At 42.4% G+C, this 22,406-nt stretch overlaps 1 protein-coding gene across 3 annotated transcripts in view; it reads left to right on the top strand.

Moving 5' to 3' along the window:
* Positions 1-22,406, top strand: part of NECAB2 (N-terminal EF-hand calcium binding protein 2) — a 381,291-nt gene that overhangs the window by 332,834 nt on the left and 26,051 nt on the right. For 2 of the 3 annotated variants that reach the window (XR_013262872.1, XM_077455750.1), the window contains exons 7-11: positions 621-733; positions 5,223-5,240; positions 6,055-6,134; positions 12,455-12,511; positions 18,911-19,023. Coding sequence is in view for 2 of the 3 variants with exons in the window: in XM_077455750.1 (XP_077311876.1) it covers positions 621-733; positions 5,223-5,240; positions 6,055-6,134; positions 12,455-12,511; positions 18,911-19,023 (381 nt within the window). In the remaining variant the exon portion in view is untranslated. The remainder of the gene's footprint in view (positions 1-620; positions 734-5,222; positions 5,241-6,054; positions 6,135-12,454; positions 12,512-18,910; positions 19,024-22,406) is intronic. The other variant, XM_077455751.1, reaches the window with a different exon arrangement.

The raw sequence follows: 22,406 nt of genomic DNA, 5'->3' as shown, positions 1-22,406 counted from the left end.
ATTTGCAATTTCATGTTCTGTGTACTGTGGGAGACCAGATATAGTGAATGCAGGGTCCTGGGTTTAATAACACTTTAAGGAAGCTGCAGAGGTGGCACAAGAAGCTCAGGCTGTTCCTGTCACTAAAATAAAAATGATTTTGTGAGTACATTTCTGCCTAAATGTGATACAAATGACCACTGTTCTTTGCCTTTCTTTATTAAATATGCCCAGAGTATCCACTAACTCCCTGCCCGCAGAATTTCCACTTACACAGAAACATTCTTTTATACGACTACACAGCGACACATTTTCTGAGGTTCTGGAAGCAGCAGCTGTTGGGTTAAGATGCTGCTTACTTGAAGCAAGCTCTGTCTGCCATTGCCTCATTTGCTGACAAATTGCTTAGATTTTGTGCTCAGTAGAACGTTAGAATGTAGTTGCTAACTGCAGTAAGATCATTTGCATTAGAGTTTATGGTGATCCATCTCAGTCTCCATAAAGGAAGAAGGGTGATGTTCTTGCATGAAGGTTGATAACTGGAGGATAAAAATAACTTGAGGAAAAGAAAATGTTGATGGAATAGAGGTGATCTCCAGATACGAGGCTCACATACATGTATTATATGTTTTCCATTTCAGACACTGCCATGGGAAGGGACCAGGGATAATGGATGGATGGTATGACGAACCTGTGCCCGCTTACCCTGCAAGTAGAAGCTCCACTAAGGAACTGAGGAAGAGCGCCAAAAGCAGTGAGCAGATCATTAATATGTATTCATGCTTTCTGTGTAAATACTTTGTAAATATATGTTTCAATTATATGGATTGAAAGAGATTACTACATCGGGGAGAAACTGTTCTCCTCCCTGTTGATCCTGCCAGTGAAACTCATCTAATGCAACTTCCTGTGCAGGTGTGGCAACAATGCTGCACTACTCATGAATTTGGAGCACAGTTGCTATTCTCATGTAGCCTGTGCCTGCTAGCACTACAGTGGGATAATGTACAGGAAAAGTAAAACTGTGAGCGCAAAGATACATGTACCCCTATCTATGTGATAGATAATGTCCGAAGCGAGCTCAGTCGCAGTTCATTAGTCCATAAATGGAGCATAGAACAAAGTAAAAAGGGATAGTGGTAGGCGGCAGCTGTCCTAAGAGAGAAGCTAGCTCTGTATAAGGAAGAGAAGGGAACAAAAGGAAGCGCCACCTAAGTTCAATAAATTTTGTTTGGTTTAATGACACAACAGGTAATGCACTTACAGGAAGGAGATTAAAAACAGGCTCATCTTTGTGCTGGTGGCACGTGGTACAGTCCGGTCTGGTCCCTAGTCCATTCTATTCCACAGGAAGGCAGTGATGGGAGACGAGGTGTTCAGTCCTTTTCCTGCGGCCTCCAGGAAGTCGGCTAAGTCCAGCGTGGAATTAATTAATATTCATATTCAATTAATTCATATTCATATTAATTAATAACACTGTCACACTTGGCAATTAATTGTCAAGTGTGACAGTGTTAAAAGCTGAAAATTGGCCTGGGCAGAAAAGGGGTGAATGTGTCTGGACTTTACTTGGTTAACTCTAAATGAACTGGATCAGTTTAGAGATACTTGGTTCGCATGGATGGCCTTTACTTGTACGTCTCAGTGTATCGATGGTCTCTTCGATTATGTCAATAGAACCCAATGCATGACGGTACGCTGTGACTTTCTGTTGCCCCCCCCCTTGGGGGGGGGTGCAGATGGAGTGGAGTTCTCTGTCCCTTCCACCCCCATATTCACCACATGATTCTAATGTTCCCCCAATTCCCTGCCCCTCCCCCTATTTTTATCTCCCTCCTCCTTTAACCCCCCCCCCCCTTTTTTTCTTGTTTTTTTCTCTCCCCTTTTTGGTCCTCTCTTCTTGCTTGACCCCCTCGCCTGGGGGTCAAAAGAGGTCTTTCTCTTTTTGTTAAACTTGGAAAAATAATTCATTATGTGATGCAGTTTGTGCTTATTGTTGGGTTTTAAGGGGTACAGCAACATACATCTATTGTGATACCTGATCCAGATGCTCCGGGTTGTTATTTTGGCTTTTTACTGCTGTTTTGTTAGCTGTTGCCCAGAAGTCTATCTATTTCACTTGGAATGTCAGGTCTTACATAATTACTGTGTTGTGAGATCGAGAATTCATGTCCGGAGTGTCGTTGTTGGTACCTGTATTGTAATTGCACAATGTACTAAATAAAAAAACTCTAACTTAATTAGATTGTCCTCCGTATCTGTGCAACCGTAGCACTAGGCTATTGCCTTCTCCAAACCGGGGGTTAATATAAGTGGTTCCAAGTGATCTGGGAGGCAATGTACATTAGGTCATCTCTGTGTCAAAAAAATTATGAATCAGTATTCATAAACCGTTGGTTTTCCAGCTGGGAACTGGACTCTAGGCTTACTGCTTCCTGCGGTTGTTCTAATTACACCATTTATCTCCAGGCTGTACATTCCATCCTCTGATTTCTTCATGGGAATGAAGGGAGCATAAAGTATCAACAAGTAAATTATACCGCTTAGTCTTAAAGTATAGAAATCTTGGAACTGCCACTGCCGACTTGTGTTTGAAAGAGATTACCAGTTTGGCTATCACCATTGCTTTTCCACTTACTGAGTTACGCATGTAGCCATGCATTTGATTACCTGATATGCTCTATATCACATATGTCAAACACAAAGCCTGTAGGCAGAATGCGGCCTGCAAGGCCTCGTCATGTGGCCCTCGCACCCAGTACTTGGCATAATGGAGTTCTGTCACCTCTGGCTCACTCCCCCCGTTGCCAGTTTTAAACACAGAAGCCTTCAATGTTTACAAAGGGCATCCTTGCTCTCAGTGGCTCCTGGAACTAACAGATCCCTGCACACACTCATGATGGGGACAGATCCCCATAATCTAAGAAAGAACAATCTCCCTGCAAGACAAGGCAGAGGTAGAAGAGAGATGCTAGGAAACTTTGTGCACTGTACATAGCGCACCCCTAAACCCTGCACTGTGTACATAGCGTGTCCCTGAACTCTGCACATAGTGTCCCCCTGAACTCTGCACTCTGCACATAGTGTGCCCCTGAACTCTGCACTCTGCACATAGTGTGCCCCTGAACTCTACACTCTGTACATAGTGTGCCCTTGAACTCTGTACATAGTGTGCCCCTGAACTCTGCACTCTGCACATAGTGTGCCCCTGAACTCTGCACTCTGCACATAGTGTGCCCCTGAACTCTACACTCTGTACATAGTGTGCCCCTGAACTCTGTACATAGTGTGCCCCTGAACTCTGCACTCTGCACATAGTGTGCCCCTGAACTCTGCACATAGTGTGCCCCTGAACTCTGCACATAGTGTGCCCCTGAACTCTGTACTCTGTACATAGCATGCCCCTGAACGCTGCACTCTGCACATAGTGTGCCCCTGAACTCTGCACTCTGCACATAGTGTGCCCCTGAACTCTGCACATAGTGTGCCCCTGAATGCTGCACTCTGCACATAGTGTGCCCCTGAACTCTGCACTCTGTACATATTGTTCCCCTGAACTCTGTACATAGTGTGCCCCTGAACTCTGCACTCTGCACATAGTGTGCCCCTGAACTCTGCACTCTGCACATAGTGTGCCCCTGAACTCTGCACTCTGCACATAGTGTGCCCCTGAACGCTGCACTCTGCACATAGTGTGCCCCTGAACTCTGCACTCTGCACATAGTGTGCCCCTGAACTCTGCACATAGTGTGCCCCTGAACTCTGTACTCTGTACATAGCATGCCCCTGAACTCTGCATTCCGCACATAGTGTGGTGGGGACAGATCCCCATAATCTAAGAAAGAACAATCTCCCTGCAAGACAAGGCAGAGCCACCTATACAGGGAGTTACTAGAGCCAGTCCAGGTAGAAGAGAGATGCTAGGAAACTTTGTGCACTGTACATAGCGCACCCCTAAACCCTGCACTGTGTACATAGCGTGTCCCTGGACTCTGCACATAGCATGCCCCTGAACTCTGCATTCTGCACATAGTGTGCCCCTGAACTCTGCACATAGTGTGCCCTTGAATTCTGCACTCTGTACATAGCATGCCCCTGAATTCTGCATTCTGTACATAGTGTGCCCCTGAACTCTGTACATAGCACACCCCTGAACACTGCACTCTGTACATAATGCACTCCTGAAGCCTGCACTCTGAACTACAGAGCATAATCCTCAACTCTGCACTCGGTATGTAGCACACCCTCAGATTCAACCAGCCCTTTTAGGACATCCATACTCCTGATGCTGACCGTGATGAAATTGAGTTTAACACCCCTGTTTTATATTGTTTAACTTCAGTTGCCCACCAAGAAAAGATAAGAGCTCTGTAGCCTGAACTTTCAAAATCAAGTCCGCAATGGCATCTCCTATAATGCTGCTGGGCCAGGTTCCTGTTAAACCAAATGAGATTGGTATATGTACAGTAGGAGAAGTAGCATGTGGGCTTTGGCTGGTGGATCATACCTTTTACATCTATTGGTGTGTAGGCTGTATTGTGCTTTCCCACTCCGGTGTCCGTTTATTATTTGCTATCAGTTTTGGATGCTCTAAACTTTTAAAGGAATCTGGTACTTGCAGAGGATGCCATTGTTGAACTCTCCTTCTGAAAATACTAGTTTCTAGATGTTGATCCTCCAACTTAATACATTCTATAATAGACTAAATGTATGCTATTTTTGAATATAGGAAATGTTGTTATATTTATTAGTGGAGAAGTAGCCATAGTTTATAAATTGTGTCTCAATCATGGGACTCAAAAGGTGTTGAAGTTCACTTTACAGCCCATTTTTCCACTTCTGATACTTACCACCATCCCTGTTCTCCCCACCAGCCAATTCATCTGCTGGAGCCCCAAGAACAGACCTGGGTAGTGGATCAGTCATGGCTGGGTCTCACATATGGTTAAGGCCACTTACCCTGCCCCCCCACTTAATGAGTGGTTGATCCTGGTGATTGGCTGCTCAGCCAAACCACACTGTATTGTGAAAGTAAGCAGATGGAGTCACATGCTCCCCATTCTTGAACTACCAGGTATTTCTGTGGGAAGAGGGGGCAAGGGAGAACAGGGGTGGTAAGTATCAGCAGCAAAGAGGTTGGGTGTTAATTGAGCCTGTATGAGTGAGATGCCAAATTCTTAACCTTGCAAACTGTTTTAGAACTTTTTTTGTTCTTTTTTTTTTTTGTGCACCACTGACTGTAGTCTTAATGTATGGTAAAGGTCAGTAACTAGTAACTATCCTTGTGAGATGTTTAGAATGTGAGAATTAAAGGAGAACTCCAGACAAGTCACAACATTTCAAAAAATACACAATGGGGTCTGCTTCAGCATTCACACAGCCATCAGGAATAATACGTCTAATGTGTCTAATATTTGTATTTCCTATGATCTTCGGCTCCATCTAATGGCCTTAATACAGTATTTTCCTGATTGTGGCATTTTTAAAAAAATACTGAATTATGGCCACTAGATGGAGCTGGTGATCATGCAAAATACAAATATTATACGCATTATGGGGATTATTTCCGACCGTTGTGTGAATGTTTGAGACATTCGCACAGCCATTTTTTCTATAATTAGATCCCAAAATGAATAGTATTTTTTTATTTGTCCATATTTTTATTTGTCTTTAATGGCCAAAAAGTAATTTTCGATTTCAATTTCTGAGCTCAGTTTCACCAAACATCTGGCCTGTGTTTTTGCTATATTGGACAGTTGTGTTTTTTTTTCGGTTTGTTTGTTTCCAGGTCAAAGATTAGTAGACATCTGATGTAGGCTAATCATTTTAAGTGCAACTGACAGCACCTACCATGGACAGGTTGTGTTGTCAAGCCTGGAGCTTTCCTTCTATCATAGTTAGTTTTAGTTTCTAGCTAGTTTGTGTTGTAAATTGCGTATTTCAATGTCTATAATCCTGTCCTCTAAGCCCCTGACTGATGTACAACCTTAGAGACGCTGATCCCCATTTCCAATGGTGTTTTCCAATAATCCTATTGAGAAGTAGGCTGTAAATTTCATGTTTCTGTGCATGCAGGTTGCTCAGATGTGAAGGAAGAGGGTCTGGAGGCGCAGATTAACCGACTGGCCGAGCTGATCGGGAGACTGGAAAACAAGGTGATTCATTCTGCTGTGAATAAAGTGCTGTGTGCGGTGATAGATCTTTGCACATTGGTTCATGCGCTTTCATAAGCCATGGCAGTGTGTAATGAGATATGACACAGGACCACTGAGGTTGTGCATTAGGCTTACATATCTAAATCCATGTACTTATCCCAATATTTTTAATGATCTGAGGACCGCTACATACGTTTCTCTGTCTCCGGCATGTTAACTTAATTGATTTAATTATAACCCAGTTTTCTTATTCCTCCTAAAGGAGAAGTACACATTTCGTATAGAAAAAGGAGAACATCCAGCATAGTTGCCAATAGTCCCGAAAATCCCAGGACATTCCCGAATTTTCGAGGCTTGTCCCGATTTTAATTTGTCCCATTAATTGTCCCGAATTTTGCCGCTTGTCCCGGGCATCTCAAATTTTGGGCGATCAAGTGTTAATTATTTTGCCGCTTTTAGAACAGCTTGGCCCTCCCTCTACCCCAGAGTGTCCCCCCCTTGCCTCATTTTGTCCTCCTTGTCTTCTATTGGACAAGGAGGACACATGCTCTTTCTCATGTCATTCATTTGCCAATACTGCAAACGGGGGCATGGCTAGTTAGTCCACGTGGATGGAAGGAAGAAGAGGTGTGTGCTGCTGTGTCACTGCGCCTGCTGCGTCAGAGCCAGAGCTTGGAGGAGGTTGCCTCTGTGTTGACACTGCCTCCTCAGCCTGAGAGGGACTGAGGAGGACGAGGACTAACATCAGAACCACTGTAGCTAGCCAGGCAGAAACTGAGGTCGGACGGCGGACACTCGGCCGCTGGCGCCACGTGGAGGGAGTGAGCGAGCGAGGAGCCACTTTTTTTGCTATGACACACCTACAAACGCATTCCCAGCCCCCTAATTATAATATGACTCCGCCTACAACCAAAAAAGTGTCCCGGAATTTTTTTTTGCAATGTTGCCAACTATGCATCCAATCCTTCAGAGCCTGGCTAAGCAGTGCTGGCCTCTCCTTCTGAAAAGACCAGTTGCCCATTTGTCATACTGATAGTTGGCTTTCTGCTTTTTGGATCCATGACCTGGGACAAATAAAAAAGAGTCTTAATTCTGACTTTTAGTAGTATTGAAACCAGAGATATTCAGGCAATGAGCATTTCAAACATTGAAGTTCTGCAATGGTTGCCTCCAGTGGTGCCCCCCCCCCCCTAATCTCTATGCGCGGGCCCCTAATCTCCATGCAGGGCGCCAGACGGATAAAGTACTACGAGTTTTTTATTTTTTTGTGAAGCACGTGAGGCTCTAATTGACTTAAAAAATGGTGGGCTCAGGGAGCAGAGCACTGCACCCTGAGCCCACCCACTTGTGTGATATTAGCAATTTATTATTTGCTAATGTCTTCCTGCTTGTCCTCCCGGCCAATCAGGAAGCAGGTCCCGAGACCCAATTGGCTGGGAGTAGAAGCGTCCGGATTGCCCGGGAGGAGAAGCCACCCGCAAACTGGATGGGGTAAGTGCGGGGCTGGCGGGCTTGCGAATGGGCTAGCGGGCGGGGGTGGGGGGTTTGTTTGCTATCCTCCCCCTCTTCAGAAAATGTAGCACCAGCCGCCACTGGTCGCCTTAGTATTTCTTAAAGTGTATATAAAGCCAAAACTTTTCTTCATAGCTTCGGATGGAGTAGGGAATGGTTAAGGTCATTCAAAATTTTTTTTACCTTAATGCATTCTCTCCTTTAAAGGGGATCTTCAGTACAGCTTAAAAAATAAAATAAAAAAAATGAGTCAGGAGCTTCAAATACCGGTTCTTCGTCAGTCTTCAGGTCCCTGGCGCCGCAGTGCCTGGTGTGGAAAGCCAGCTGTGACTCCTGGCTTCACAGCCGGCTTCCCACTGCCTATGCGCGATCCGCACTGCAGTTTGTGAATGGTCCCGCAGCCTTCTGGGACCTGTGACATGAACCTGAAGACTGTGGGTAACAGGGAAGGAGGGGGGAGTTTAAACCACTCCCCCCCAAAAAAGTGTCCAAGAGTGATAGAGGAGGGGGAAAGGAGTTCCGCTTTAAGATAAAAAAAAAAAAAACACAACCGGTCCTACCCAACCCCAACCCTAAACACTTAAGCCGTTCATACATGGATCAAAATTCGGGCAGTTCAGCAAGGACCGGCTGAATTTCAAACAATGTATGGGCACCCTGGTTGTACAGAAATTGATCTATCGATTGACTTGTGTGCAATCAGCCTGTCGGGTTTTTCCAGAACGATTAGTGGCGCTAGCTATAGCCCAGCAACACTGATCATTGTGTTATGTGGACAGGGAAGTCTCCCCAGCAGCAGAATACAACAGCGCTGCAGGAGGGATTTGAGTCATTTTCTTTCCTTCCACCCGTGGAAACCTGTTCTGGTGGAAAAAGTCAATCACTCAGCAACCGAGATACAAATTGCCGCGACACAGACCTTGCATTGATCTTTTTTCCTCTGGATCAACGGTGGGTATAGGAACGGGTATATGGGATTGTCTTATATTATTCTCTTTTTACTTATTTATTTTTAAGGTTGAACTAGATGACTCTTTTTTTCAACCTGACTAACTATGTAACTATGGGGGGTATTTACTAAAAGAAAACCCACTTTGCACTGCAAGTGCACTTGAAAGTGCAGTCAGTGTATATCTCAGGGGGACATGCAAGGAAAATTAAAAAATAAAAAACAGCATTTTAGCTTGCACATGATTGGATAATAAAATCAGCAGAGCTTTTCCTCATTTCAGATCTTCCCCTCAGATCTAAACTGACTGCACTTCCAGTGCAAAGTGGATTTGCCTTTAGTAAATAACCCCCAATGTAACAAGAACACTAAGGGGATCGATTCTGCGACTGTTACAAATGCCTGCTGCAAAATCATGTCCCTGGGGCTGTGAAAAATGCAGTAATACTGTAGAAGACTAGGAGGTTGGCAGCTATGCCTGAGCCCCGTTTTACTCCCTGTAATGGTATACAGCACTATTTTAATGATTAGATTTAACTACATAACAATCTGAGATCTGAAAAAGAATTCGACTCGGCAAAGTATTTCTATGATAAAATGAATAAGCTGCTGTATATATCCTTGGGAGCGCATTGATAGCAAATGAAGCAAGGTTCATCATTGCAGACGGGAAGAGCTCTGGGTAATAAAGCTTTCGCTGAAGGCTGCATTAAGCTCTGGCCTTTGCTCTGTGCAGTCAGTGCATCCAGCAGAATGAGAGCCCAGCTGGAATCTGAATTATTGGAGGGCGGAGGGCAATGGCCCATACATTAAACTCCTGTATAATGAAAGTGATAAAAGCTCTGGGTGTCTCACCTGTTCACCTTATGCTCCTTATATAATATACATTATAATAATATATGTATATTTTCTGCTTTATGATCGTTTTTTCTGGAAATCATTCTTTATTTCCCCTTTTATTCCTCTTAATTAGATATCCTGCTTATCTACCTGACATCCCCCCTTCTGTTCACTGTTGTACACATACAGTACATGCAAGAGGGGTAAAACAGTATATCAGAATGGCAGGTTCCAAATACTAATGGCTTGTTTACATTTGTGGCAGAGTTTGTCGCCCCTCTGAAAAGTCATCCCTGGTGGAACACTTTTCAGAGGCATTTGACATGCAGGTTGGAGGTAATGGGGGTTATTTACGAAAGGCAAATCCAATTTGCATTGAAAGTGCACTTGGAAGTGCAGTCGCTGTAAATCTAATGGCCCATACACACGACCGGACTTTTCGACGGACTAGGTCCGACGGAATGAATCCGTCGGATATTACGATCGTGTGTGGGCTCCAGTGGACTTTTTTTCCCAAAAGTCCGCCGGACCTAGAAATAAAACATGTTTCAAATCTATCCGATGGACTCGAGTCCGGTTGAAAAATCAGTTAGCCTGTATGCTAGTCCGACGAACGAACACCGACGCTAGGGCAGCTATTGGCTACTGGCTATGAACTTCCTTATTCTAGTTCAGTCGTCATCACATTCAAATCCGTCGGACTTTGGTGTGCTTGTGTGTGGCCAAGTCCTTTCATTCGGAAAGTCCGTCGGAACTCCGCCGGGAAGATCGTTGGACCTAGTCCGACAAAAAAAGTCCGGTCGTGTGTACACGGCATAAGGGGTAGATCTGAAATGAGGGGAAGCTCTGCTGATTTTATCATCCAATAATGTGCAAGCTAAAATGCTGTTTTTATTTTCCTTGCATGTTCCCCTTGGATCTACAGCGACTGCACTTCCAAGTGCACTTGCAGTACAAAGTGGATTTTCCTTTAGTAAATAACCCCCAATATGTTGCATCCTAAAAGGCTGTTTGAACCAGCACCGGTATTATGTTCTGCTGCAACTGATTAGAAAGTCACTGTTGGCACAATAGCGCTGAAGATTTCTAGGGAAAGAAAGACAGCGCTGGACTTCTTGGCCTGCTAACTACTGTATGTGTTTTGTAAAAGTCAGCAGCTACAGTATTTTTCAGACCCAGCTAAAGTTCTGCTTCCAGAAGCACTTATAGTGTCCCCCCTTCCTAAGTTAGACTGGAGAGTAGAAGGAGAAGCAGCAGACTGATAAGCTCATCTCTCTGTCACTCTGCTCTCTCTTCCTATCAGCATGCTGTTTGTACTGCAGCACAACTGATTTCTATCTTCTGCTCTGCTATATAGAAGCAAAATACCAACTCAAATTCACACGCTTAGCATGCTTGCATTAAAAAACACCTTTAATAATGTATTCATGAACTGCATTAATCTTAAAAGAGAAGTATGAGTTTTTTTCTGTTTATTTTTTTCATTCACACTTACCTAGGTGGATGCAGCATCGGCCTCTAACACTGAAAACTAGGGCTGCACCGATACTAGTATCGCTATTGGCGCCGATACCGAGTATTTGCACAAGTATCGGTACTCGTGCAAATGCACCGATACCTGAAACCGATACTTTCAGGCTTGGTTCTTTGAGCTGTCAGTGGGTCTCCCCTGTATTAAAGTCCGGCAATTGGAGCTGTGGAAAAAAAAAAAAGCAGCTGGCAATGTTTATTAACAACATTGCTCAGCTCTGAAACACTAAAATAAAAAGAAACATTGGGGGTTATTTACAAAAGGCCAATCCACTTTGCACTGCAAGTGCACTTGAAATTGCACTGAAAGAGCACTTGGACGTGCAGTCGCTCTAAATCTAAGGGGTAGATCTGAAATGAGTGGAAGCTCTGCTGATTTTATCATCCAATCATGTGCAAGCTAAAATGCTGTTTTTTATTTTCCTTGCATGTCCCCCTCGGATCTACAGCGACTTTAATTCCAAGTGCACTTGCAGTGCAAAGTGGATTTTCCTTTAGTAAATAACCCCCATTGTTTCTTTTTGTATCTTGTTGTTTCTTCATCTGCAGGTCAAAGGGATGAACAAATGTTCCTCTGTTTAACCCCTTAATAACCCTTAATTTGCTTTAATCAGCCTTAATTAACTCCTTATTCTCCTCCATTTATTATTTTCCTGCTTTTTTTCTTTTGTTCACATCTATTTTATAAACAATTAAAACTTTTTTTTTGTTTGCTTTGTTAGTGAATATTTCTACACATATATTTACACAGTTCACATTGAAAAAGCACTAAATTAAAAAGAAAAAATCGATTTCTTTAATTTGTACATAACTTTTCAATACTTTGTAATATTGCTGATAGCTGAAGTTAAAACAAAACGTTTGCTCTAGGTATCGGTAATTGGTATTGGCGAGTACTAACAAAAAAGTATCGGTACTTGCACTCATTGTATAAAAAAAAAATGGTATCGGTGCATCCCTACTGAAAACCAAGCGATCGAACACCGCCGATCGCTCAGTTCGCACAGCTCCATGAGCAGAGAGCTGCTGTCAGTCAGTAGCTCTCTCCTCTGCCCCCTCCTCACTCACTGGAGCTCTGGACTGTGGAGGGGGCGGCCGGCTCAGGCTCTCAGCGGCTCACTGAGAGGGTGAGCCAGGTTTCCGGTCCAGGGATCTATGGTCGAGATGACGCCCGAGCCTGGACTGACTTCTGTGACGTCAGCAGAGAGAAGATTTCAGCCCGCTCTCTACTGAAAACTGGTCACAGGAGTGCAAAACGAACTGCACTCCTGTGATCCACAGAAGAAGTCCAGCCAAACAAGCTTTAGCTGTACTTCTCCTTTAATAAGTCTGGCTGGAGGTCAGCTTAAAACACAGAGATAAATAAGGTATGTGGATTTATTCTACAACTTGCAATTGTGGAAGAAATGTAATGTTCAGCGGAGTTCTACTTTAAACCATCTTTGTGATATACCCCAAGAAGACTTCATGCGTCTCCGTTTCCTTGCAGGCGCTGTCCTTTGATTTGCACCAGAGACTTTCTGACAATGAGAATACTGCTTCTGCGGTGAGTATAGGATATGACAGGAGGAATGCTCTGATTTAACGCTAATCCTATTTCTTTGCAGTAAAACACAGGCTGAGGTATAATTATACAACGGCCCTGATGTCATTGGTAGAATTTCTCTCTTAGGCTGCAAATGTACCAGTTTTCTGTGACATTTTAGTGAAATGAAGATGTCACATCCAGTTTAGCACGTGTCAATATTTATTTCTTAGGACACTTGCTGCCTGCAGGCTTTGTTTGGATAGTCGGCTCTGCCTAGGGATTACTTTAGATATTTCAGTATTTCAGCCAGTCTCTTCCACACTGCACCACTGATCTTCAGATATGGCTGTCATGTGCCTAAATGCTTCCTAAAGTATCCGCCGCAATGGCAGGATGGATTGCATTCATCCCACAATTTTGTATTTTAACCACTTTCAGACTATTTTGCTGGCTTAAGACCAGACCACTTTTTGTGATTCGGCACTGCGTGGCTTTAACTGACAATTGCGTGGTCGTACGACGTGGCTCCTAAACAAAATTGACGTCCTTTTTTTCCCACAAATAGAGCTTTCTTTTGGTGGTATTTGATCACCTCTGCAGTTTTTATTTTTTGCGCTATAAACAAAAAAGGGCAACAATTTTTAAAAAACGCATTATTTTTTTCTTTTTGCTATAATAAATATCCCCCAAAAATATATAAAAAACGTTTTTTTCCTCAGTTTAGGCCGATACGTATTCTACATATTTTTGGTAAAAAAAAAATCACAGTAAGCGATTATTGATTGGTTTGCGCAAAATTTATAGCGTTTACAAAATGAGGGATAGTTTTATGGCATTTTTATTAATTTTTTTTACTAGTAATGGCGGTGATCAGCGATTTTTATTGTGACTGCGACATTATGGTGGACACATCGGACATTTTTGACACATTTTTTTGACCATTGTCATTTATACAGCAATCAATGCTATACAAATGCACTGATTCCTGTGTAAATGACACTGGCAGTGAAGGGGTTAACCAGGGGTGGCAGTGTAGGGGTTAAGTGTGTCCTAGGGACGTGTTACTAACTGTGGGGGGCTGGGCTGTGTGTTAGTGAACATTGATCTCTGCTCCAATCACAGGGAGCAGAGATCAGTGTCACTTGTTGCTAGGGGATGCTGTTTACATCGGTATCTCTCTGTTCAGCCTCCCCGTGAGACCATCGCGGGTATCCCCGCGGCGATCGAGTCCGCGGGACCCGCGCCCGGACTCACGGGGGTCCCGACCGGCATCGTCGTGTGCCAGTCAGGAAGTGGTTAAAGGGAACCTGAAAGGTCAGACAATAGGGGGCACTTCCACGGCAGTCTTGTCTTTTTTGTTTTATTTTTTATTTCACTTAGCCCAAAAATAGATTTAGTCATTGCACCTTTAAAGGGAATATTTTCAATCTGGTGATTTGGGGTTTAAATATGTTATGCAAAGGAAGAGAAGAAAAACTGGATGTTTATGGTGCTGACAAATGATAATGAAAACCAATGAGCTAAAATTTATAATAATGTTAATGAGAATATAGTTAAAAATATATAAACAAAACCTCTTGGCTCACTGATAATCGACAATTGGTGATAAAGGTGGTCAAAGGCAATTATTTAGCTTCAACAAAGATTGCTTTTTCGTACATTAACCCAACATGTTTCGCATTTAGCTTCATCAGGGGATATACGAGTCAAGAAAGCATAATAAACTGTACCAGAATATAAACAAGAAAAGAAAATACATTAAATATAGAATAACAAAACACAAATTATCTTAAATACAGACATATATAAATGTGCATGTGTCCCCTGCTAATATCCGCCCCCAAGGAAGGCGAACCTACCGCGCCAGACCTCATAAGGGCAACCACCACCACGGGAACCAGTCGACCCAAATCAGAGGGACTCTGTGCGGCCACAGAAGGCACACAAAGTGACCAGGTTGCAAATGCATAAAATGGGAAGAAATAGGTATATGGAATATAAATAAAAATAAAAATGGAATATAAAGAAAAAAATTAAGAAAAATACGTTTTCTAATTATTAAATAGACAAAAAATCTTTAGATAAGAGGAATATGTGTGTTTGATATATGGATACTCACTTAAAATAGTTAAATTCAGAGCACTAGGTGGAGGGCATCTGAGATGTGGAAAACGTATATGTAAAAAACGTCTAATGTAATGTCTGCCACATACAAGTTTCCTCCCACACTCCAAAGACATACTGGGAGGTTAATTGGCTTCTGTCTAAATTGACCCTAGTATATGAATGTGAGTTAGGGACCTTAGATTGTAAGCTCCTTGAGAGTAGGGACCAATGTGAATGTACAATGTATATGTAAAGCGCTGCGGAAATTGACGGCGCTATATAAGTACCTTAAATAATAATAATAATACAACGTTCAGCTGCCACATACACCGATAATGTCTGCCACATACACCGATCAGCTATAACATTATGGCCACTGACAGGTAACGTGAATAGCATTAATTATCTCATTACAAAGGCATCTGAAGTGAGTGGGATATACTGTATTAGGCAGCTGGTGAACAGGTTGTCCCTGAATATATAGACAGAGGAGATTATTGGGATGTTTTAGGTGCACAAATGATATCAAATATATAGTTAAAAGATCATTTTTTATTTTTTTTTTGAAAAACAGAATAAAAAATGTATTATTGTAAAAACAACAACAAGACAATGGCATGTACGGTATATCAAAATGTTAACAGGACAGCACTATGTGATGGATTTCCCAACATGTTTCACCAATGAGTCTGGCTTCTTCAAAGGGAGGCTGTCCAATTTTTAAGTACACGCCTTGTATATCACCCAAAATGGTTCCAAGTATCGCCACGCCCCCTATAAGGCTAGCAGTGCCTGGAGGACCGCATGCGACTGGCAGTCACAGGGAGAATAAAAGGACCAGAAAACAGATTTAGAAATGTACTTAGATCCATGGGATTTAAAATGCTGTCACTAGGCTGTAATGATGATCTCCAGAGCTGGTGTTGAGAGACAGCATAGCATAAGTCAAGGGGCTCCAGCGCCACGCCCATATAGGGGGCGTGGCGATACTTAGAACCATTTTGGGTGTTATAGAAGGCGTGTACTTCAAAATTGGACAACCTCCCTTTGAAGAAGCCCGACTTATGGGTGAAACATGTTGGGAAATCCATCACATAGTGCTGCCCTGTTAACATTTTGATATACTGTACATGCCATTGTCTTGTTGTTTTTAAAATAATTTATTTTTTATTCTGTTTTTCAAAATAAAAAATAGATGATCTTTAAACTATATATTTGATATAATTTGTGCACCTAAAAAATCCCAATAATCTCCTCTGTCTATATATTTAACATAGGGATTTGGTGGTACAATTAAGTTGAAGTTTCCACGACCAAAAAACTTTTCCATGTTCTCCCTGAAATTGATGTGTTTAAAGCAGAAAAAATGGGTAAGAAAAAGGATTTGAGCAACTCAGACAAGGGCCAAATTATAATCGCTGGACGAACAGGTCAGAGCATCTCCAAAACTGCATGGAGTTATCAAGGCTAGCCTGTGTAGTCTAAACCAATAGAAGAGCTACTGTAGCTCCAATTGTTGAAAAAGGTGTCAGAACACACAGTGCATCTCAGTTTGTTGCGTATGGGGTTCCGTAGCTGCCAACTGGTCTGGGTACCCATGCTAACCCGTTTTCACAGCCAAAAGTGCCTACAGGGGCATTTGACCATCAGAACTGAACCACGGAGCAATGGAAGAAGGTGACCAGATCTGATTCATTCAAAAATGGCTTGAGTACCACAACAAGTTTGAGGCCTCCAAATTCTCCAGATCTCAGTCCAATCGAGCATCTGTAGGATGTGCTATGTGCTGGAAAAACAAGACCCCACTCCACAGCTTACAGGTCTTAAAGTGATTGTAAAGTCTTGTTTTTTTTGTTTTTTTTTAGGTAAAAATAACAAACCTGTTATCCTTACCTCCTCTGTGCAGTGGTTTTGTACAGAGCAGCCCAGATCCTCCTCTTCTTGTGTCCCTCTTCGTGCTCCCGGCCCCTCCTTCCTGTCGAGTGCCCCCACATCAGGCAGCTTGCTATGAGGGCACCTGAGCCAAGTCCATTCAGACACAGAGCGGCCCCACCACCTTTCGCTTTTCATTTGCTGATTGTCTTTGACAGCAGCGGGCGCCAATTGGGAGGGAAGTCCCAGGCAGCCAAAACACTCCTGCAACATCACTGGATCTAGAGAGGGCTCAGGTAAGTATTAGGGGGGCTGAGGGGGTCTGCTGCACACAGAAAGCTTTTTATCTTAAGGCATTGAATGCCTTAAGATAAAAAAAAACACCTTCTGACTTTATAATCACTTTAAAGGATCTGCTACTGGCGGCTTGGTGCCAGATATCACAGCATACCTGCAGAAATCTAGTGGAGTATATGCATTGACAGGTATAGTGGGCGCTCATAATGTTATGGCTCTTCGGGGTATGGCTTGAATGAGCCCTGTGTGGCTTGGAAACATTTATTTATTTTGCACCTTTATGTGATTATTGTAATTTCCCCAATAAATTGAATTTATCTGAAGAATTAAGGAATTGTTAAGGACTCGGAGTAAGTTCTGGCAACACATTCTATCTATATCCTATTTAGTCACAATGCCAATCGTTTATTGCAGCACTCTACCATGAATGTCCTGATTTAATATCATGTGCAATTGAAATATAATAACTATAGCATGGCTGCAGTATAGACTTTCATAGAAAACCTGTCTAAAATCAAATAACAATGGCTTTGCTCTTGGTATACGAAGTCAAACATTTTCTGTAAATCAGACACACAAAAAATTTAAATGTTTGCTTCTAAAAAAAAAGAAAAAAAAAAGGATTTGATAAAACAGATTAAAAAGATATAAAATATCAACTGAAAAAAACAACCCAAAAACAAACATTTTATATTTGCAACTTACCAGTCTGTAAATGTGGTGGCTTCTTTAGTTTTTTTTTTTTTTTTTAGCCTTTTCCCTTTAGTTTCACCTGCTCAGTAAATCTGTTATTTTTCAGATTCCATTAACAGACTAAGCTGTCTAACAAAAGTAGCAGTTAGAGGGCTGAGACAAACCATTTATGACTGACAGGGGTGCTTACAAGGGTTGGTTTTTATGTATTTATTTAAAGTTTTTGTCCCAAAAGGGGAAAAAACTGTAGCTGTACCTGATTAAAAAGTGTTAGCTGAAGTGTTGGCTAATTTGTGAGTCACCTATGTAAATCCATTCAAAGCTACTAGTCCATCTAACACCACCCTCTCTACAGATTGACAGTGCTGCTGTCTAAGGGTGGCTACAATGCTCCTCCATAGATAGAGTGGAGGAATTAATGTAGCCGCCCTATTACAGGAGGTGTGTTTAGCCCCATACACACTATCAGCTTTTTTGCTGAGTTTTTCCTTCAGATTTACCAAAACCATGCAGTACAAGGGCCGGCCTGATTGCGTACACATTGAAACTCCTAAGGTTTGGCCTCATATTATATGGGTTTGGTAAATCTGAAGGAAAAAATCTGATGTGTGTATGGGGCAGATGGCCAGGTGAGAATAAATGAAAAAAAAAAAACAAATGCAGCCGCCACATCTAAGGATTGCTAATCTGCAGTATACTACATTTTTGATTGTGGGTTTATGTGTGCGTATATATATATATATATATATATATATATATATATATATATATATATATATATATGCTTTGAATTAACATAGACCAAAGCCAATTCTAGTTTGTTTTTAATGTTGCATCTTACTTAAAAGTAGAAAGTTATCCCTTTTTCTCTACGTTTCATCGGCATATTTTCTGTTTAAATTATTTCAATCAGCTACTTTTACTGGTCTCGACATTTTCTCTTCCTGAGGGAATTCACATTGTTTGATTCCAAACTCGGAATACGGAGAGACCAGCAGCTGTAATGTTATAGTTATGTTGATGTTGATTTTTTCCTTTTATATTTTCCTACTTTATGTTTTGTATGATGAAAATGTAAAATAAAGATTGCTTAAACAAAAAAAAAAAAAAAGTAGAAAGTTATGTATGATGTTCTGCCATTGGATATGGTCCGCAGTTGTTTGGCTTGGTCATTGTAGGCCACAGTATATGCTGTAAACTTGCACAGTGCATTGGACATGATCTTACACATTGACCCCGTCACAGAGCTATTTACATATTTAAATATGTCTGACAGTGCTACAATCATGTTTTTTTTGCACTGGGGTATTGGCTGAATTTGGAGTATTGGTAGGTGTTCCTATACAGTATGTGTGGGTATGTATTATGTTGAACCCCAAAGGCTCCATTAGTGCTTTATGAACCATCATGATTTTGTGATACACCTCATTGCTCCTCTCCTCTCCTCAGTATCTAATCCTGGTAAGACATGAGATGAAGGTTTCCCAGAAGTCTGTGGGTGAATTCTGCAGCTCTCTGAAGCAATATCTGAAGAATGTATCCGGCCAGGGAGAATGCTTTCAGTAAGTCACAAGTTGTAAATGGATTTTCAATTTGTATTTCTTCTTCACCAAGTGAAAATGCCAGTAGTGGAGGTGTAATTAGCATGCAAACTACATCCAGCCAGGCCCAGTCTTGGCAGTTCAACAAACTTGGAAATTGCCAGAGATACTGAATGTCAGATCTGACCTGAACTATGTGGACATAATTATCAGACAGTAAGTTCCCTGTGCAGATTTAGCACTTTTCTCCTTTTACATACAGTATCTCACAAAAGTGAGAACACCCCTAATTTTTTTGTAAATATTTTATTATATTTTTTAATGTGACAACACTGAAGAAATGACACTTTGCTACAATGTAAAGTGGTGAGTGTACAGCTTGTATAACAGTGTAAATTTGCTGTCCCCTCATAATAACTCAACACACAGCCATTAATGTCTAAACCGCAGGCAACAAAAGTGAGTACACCTCTAGGTGAAAATGTCAAAATTGGGCCCATTTAGCCGTTTTCCCTCCCTGGTGTCATGTGACTCATTCGTGTTACAGGGTCTCAGGTGTGAATAGGGAACAGGTGTGTTTAAATTTGGTGTTATCTCTCTCACTCTCTCATATTGGTCACTGGAAGTTCAACATGACACCTCATGGCAAAGAACTTTCTGAGGATCTGAAAAAAAGAATTGTTGCTCTACATAAAGATGGCCCAGGCTATAAGAAGATTACCAAAACCCTGAAACTGAGCTGTAGCATGCTGGCCAAGACCATACAGCAGTTTAACAGGACAGGTGCCACTCAGAACAGCCCTCGCCATGGTTGACCAAAGCAGTTGAGCGCATGTACTCAGCATCATATCCAGAAGTTGTCTTTGGGAAATAGACAAATGAGTGCTGCCAGCATTTCTGCAGAGGTTGAAGAGGTGGGGGGTCAGCCTGTCAGTGCTCAGACCATACGCTGCACACTGCATCAAATTGGTCTGCATGGCTGCCATTCCAGAAGGAAGCCTCTTCTAAAGATGATGGACAAGAAAGCCTGCAAACAGTTTGCTGAAGACAAGCAGACTAAGGACATGGATTACTGGAACCATGTCCTGTGGTCTGATGAGACTAAGATAAACGTATTTGGTTCAGATGGTGTCAAGCATGTGTGGCAGCAACCAGATGAGGAGTACAAAGCATGGTGGTGGGAGTGTCATGATCTGGGGCTGCATGAGTGCTGCTGGCACTTGGGCTACAGTTCATTGAGGGAACCATGAATCACAAATGCCAACATGTACTGTGACATACTAAAGAAGAGCATGATCTCCTCCCTTCAGAAACTGGGCCGCAGGGCAGTATTCCAACATTATAACGACCCCAAACACACCTCCAAGACAACCACTGCCTTGCTAAAAAAGCTGAGGGTACAGGTGATGGACTGGCCAAGCATGTCTCCAGACCTAAACCCTATTGAGCATCTGAAAGGTGGAGGAGCGCAAGGTCTCTAACATCCACCAGCTCCGTGATGTCATCATGGAGGAGTGGAAGAGGACTCCAGTGACAACCTGTGAAGCTCTGGTGAACTTCATGCCCAAGAGGGTTAAGGCAATGCTGGAAAATAATGGTGGCCACACAAAATATTGACACTTTGGACCCAATTTGGACATTTTCATTTAGCGGTGTACTCACTTTTGTTGCCAGTGGTTTAGACATTAATGGCTGTGTGTTGAGTTATTTTGAGGCGCAGCAAATTTACACTGTTATACAAGCTGTACACTCACTACTTTACATTGTAGCAAAGTGTCATTTCTTCAGTGTTGTCACATGAAAAGATATAATAAAATATTTACAAAAATGTGAGGGGTGCACTCACTTTTGTGAGATACTGTACATCAGTAATATTGTCACTTGATTCAAGTTCCACACAAACAGCTAAAAATATATTTGAAATACATGTGTGCGTTTTTTTGCCTACCAATGAATTTTGTTATTCTTGTCAGACTTGTGATCCAAGCATGTCTGCCAAGCACCACAACCAGTTCTGTGACCTCCATGCAAACTACACTGCAGTTAAGCAAGTCAGCCTGGTCTGTGACCCAGCCCCTGATTATCATAGAAAGGGCAGCAGTACACTAATGAGGTCATACTTCTGCCCTCCCCTCCTGTGTGCGTGCTCAAAGTCAACAATGTGCAATTAAAAGAGTCCTAATTGACTTACGGTGCTGTTGCCCATCTCTTCTAGTGCGAGTGTTTCATTGGAAAGATTGTAAAATGATTAGTCAGATGCTTGTGCTGCTTCTATGTAAAAACACACTTAGGCTGGCTTCAAATCTTTGCATTGCACTAACACATGTAAAATGCATGTTTTACTGCAGCACACAGTAACAAATAATCTATTTCAACAACAAACCAGTTTTTTGTGCAATACAACTCACGGGGGTGCATTGAGATGCACTAAAACAGAGATATAGACACAAATTTAACTAGTATTTTGTGCTAATGCCAGAGGTAACTTGCTCAATGAGTTCACAAAATACAAATCGATAGTAGGAATGTTCGTGTCAAGGTTGCTGTGACCTGGGAAGCCTTCCTGCTCTATGTACCAGTGGGACACCAGACGCTGTAATTAGTCAAAAGAGAGAGAAAGCTCCTAGTGCAGTAACCTTTATTACATGACTAATAAACAAAACTTAAACAGTTAAAATTGCACTTACAAAAATAAACTTTTATCAACCATATCATCTGCTCCATGTGAATATCAACGCCACCAACATCCTCTTGCAGCTACTATCAGAATGACACTTCAGCCGCCAGCTGCTGCTCCACAGGCTGAACACACTTTATCCTCACTTAAAGTGGTTGTAAACCCTTACAACACACTTTGACCTACAAGTAAGCCTAGATTAAGGCTTACCTGTAGGTCCAAGAAATATCTCCTAAACCTAGACGGTTTAGGAGATATTTGCCCGAAGACAGGCACCGCTGCACCGCGGCATCATCAACTACGAAGATGCAGCGTGTGTCGGCTCCTGTGCACATGCGCGGAAGTGATGTCATCGTGGCTTCGCCGAATGGCAGCGGCGGAGCTGCGAGACCCCACCGAGAAGATGGATGCCCCGGACTACAGGGGACAGCGGTGACTTTGCTGGCTCCTGTGTCAGGTAAGTGACACATAATGGACTACTATGCAATGCATAGTAGTCCATTATGCTTTGCCTTTGCAGGGAATGAAAGAGGAAGTAAACCCATCAGGGTTTACTTCCTCTTTAAACACTGTGCATGCTGACAGGTAACCAAGCCAGCAGCAAGGCGGAGGAACGCTCGCAGTATGTAACCAAGCCAGCTCAATGTGCAGCGCTACATGAGGGGAAGGGGCAGCACCAGGAAAGATGGCAACCTGTTGCTATGACAACATGTTTCGGAGATGAAAA

This window comes from Lithobates pipiens, unplaced genomic scaffold (assembly GCF_037356315.1).
Source record: "Lithobates pipiens isolate NorthernLeopardFrog02 unplaced genomic scaffold, aLitPip1_a1.2 Scaffold_10, whole genome shotgun sequence".
NCBI classification, from domain to species: Eukaryota; Metazoa; Chordata; class Amphibia; order Anura; family Ranidae; genus Lithobates; species Lithobates pipiens.
This window is presented reverse-complemented; position numbering and strand designations above follow the sequence as displayed.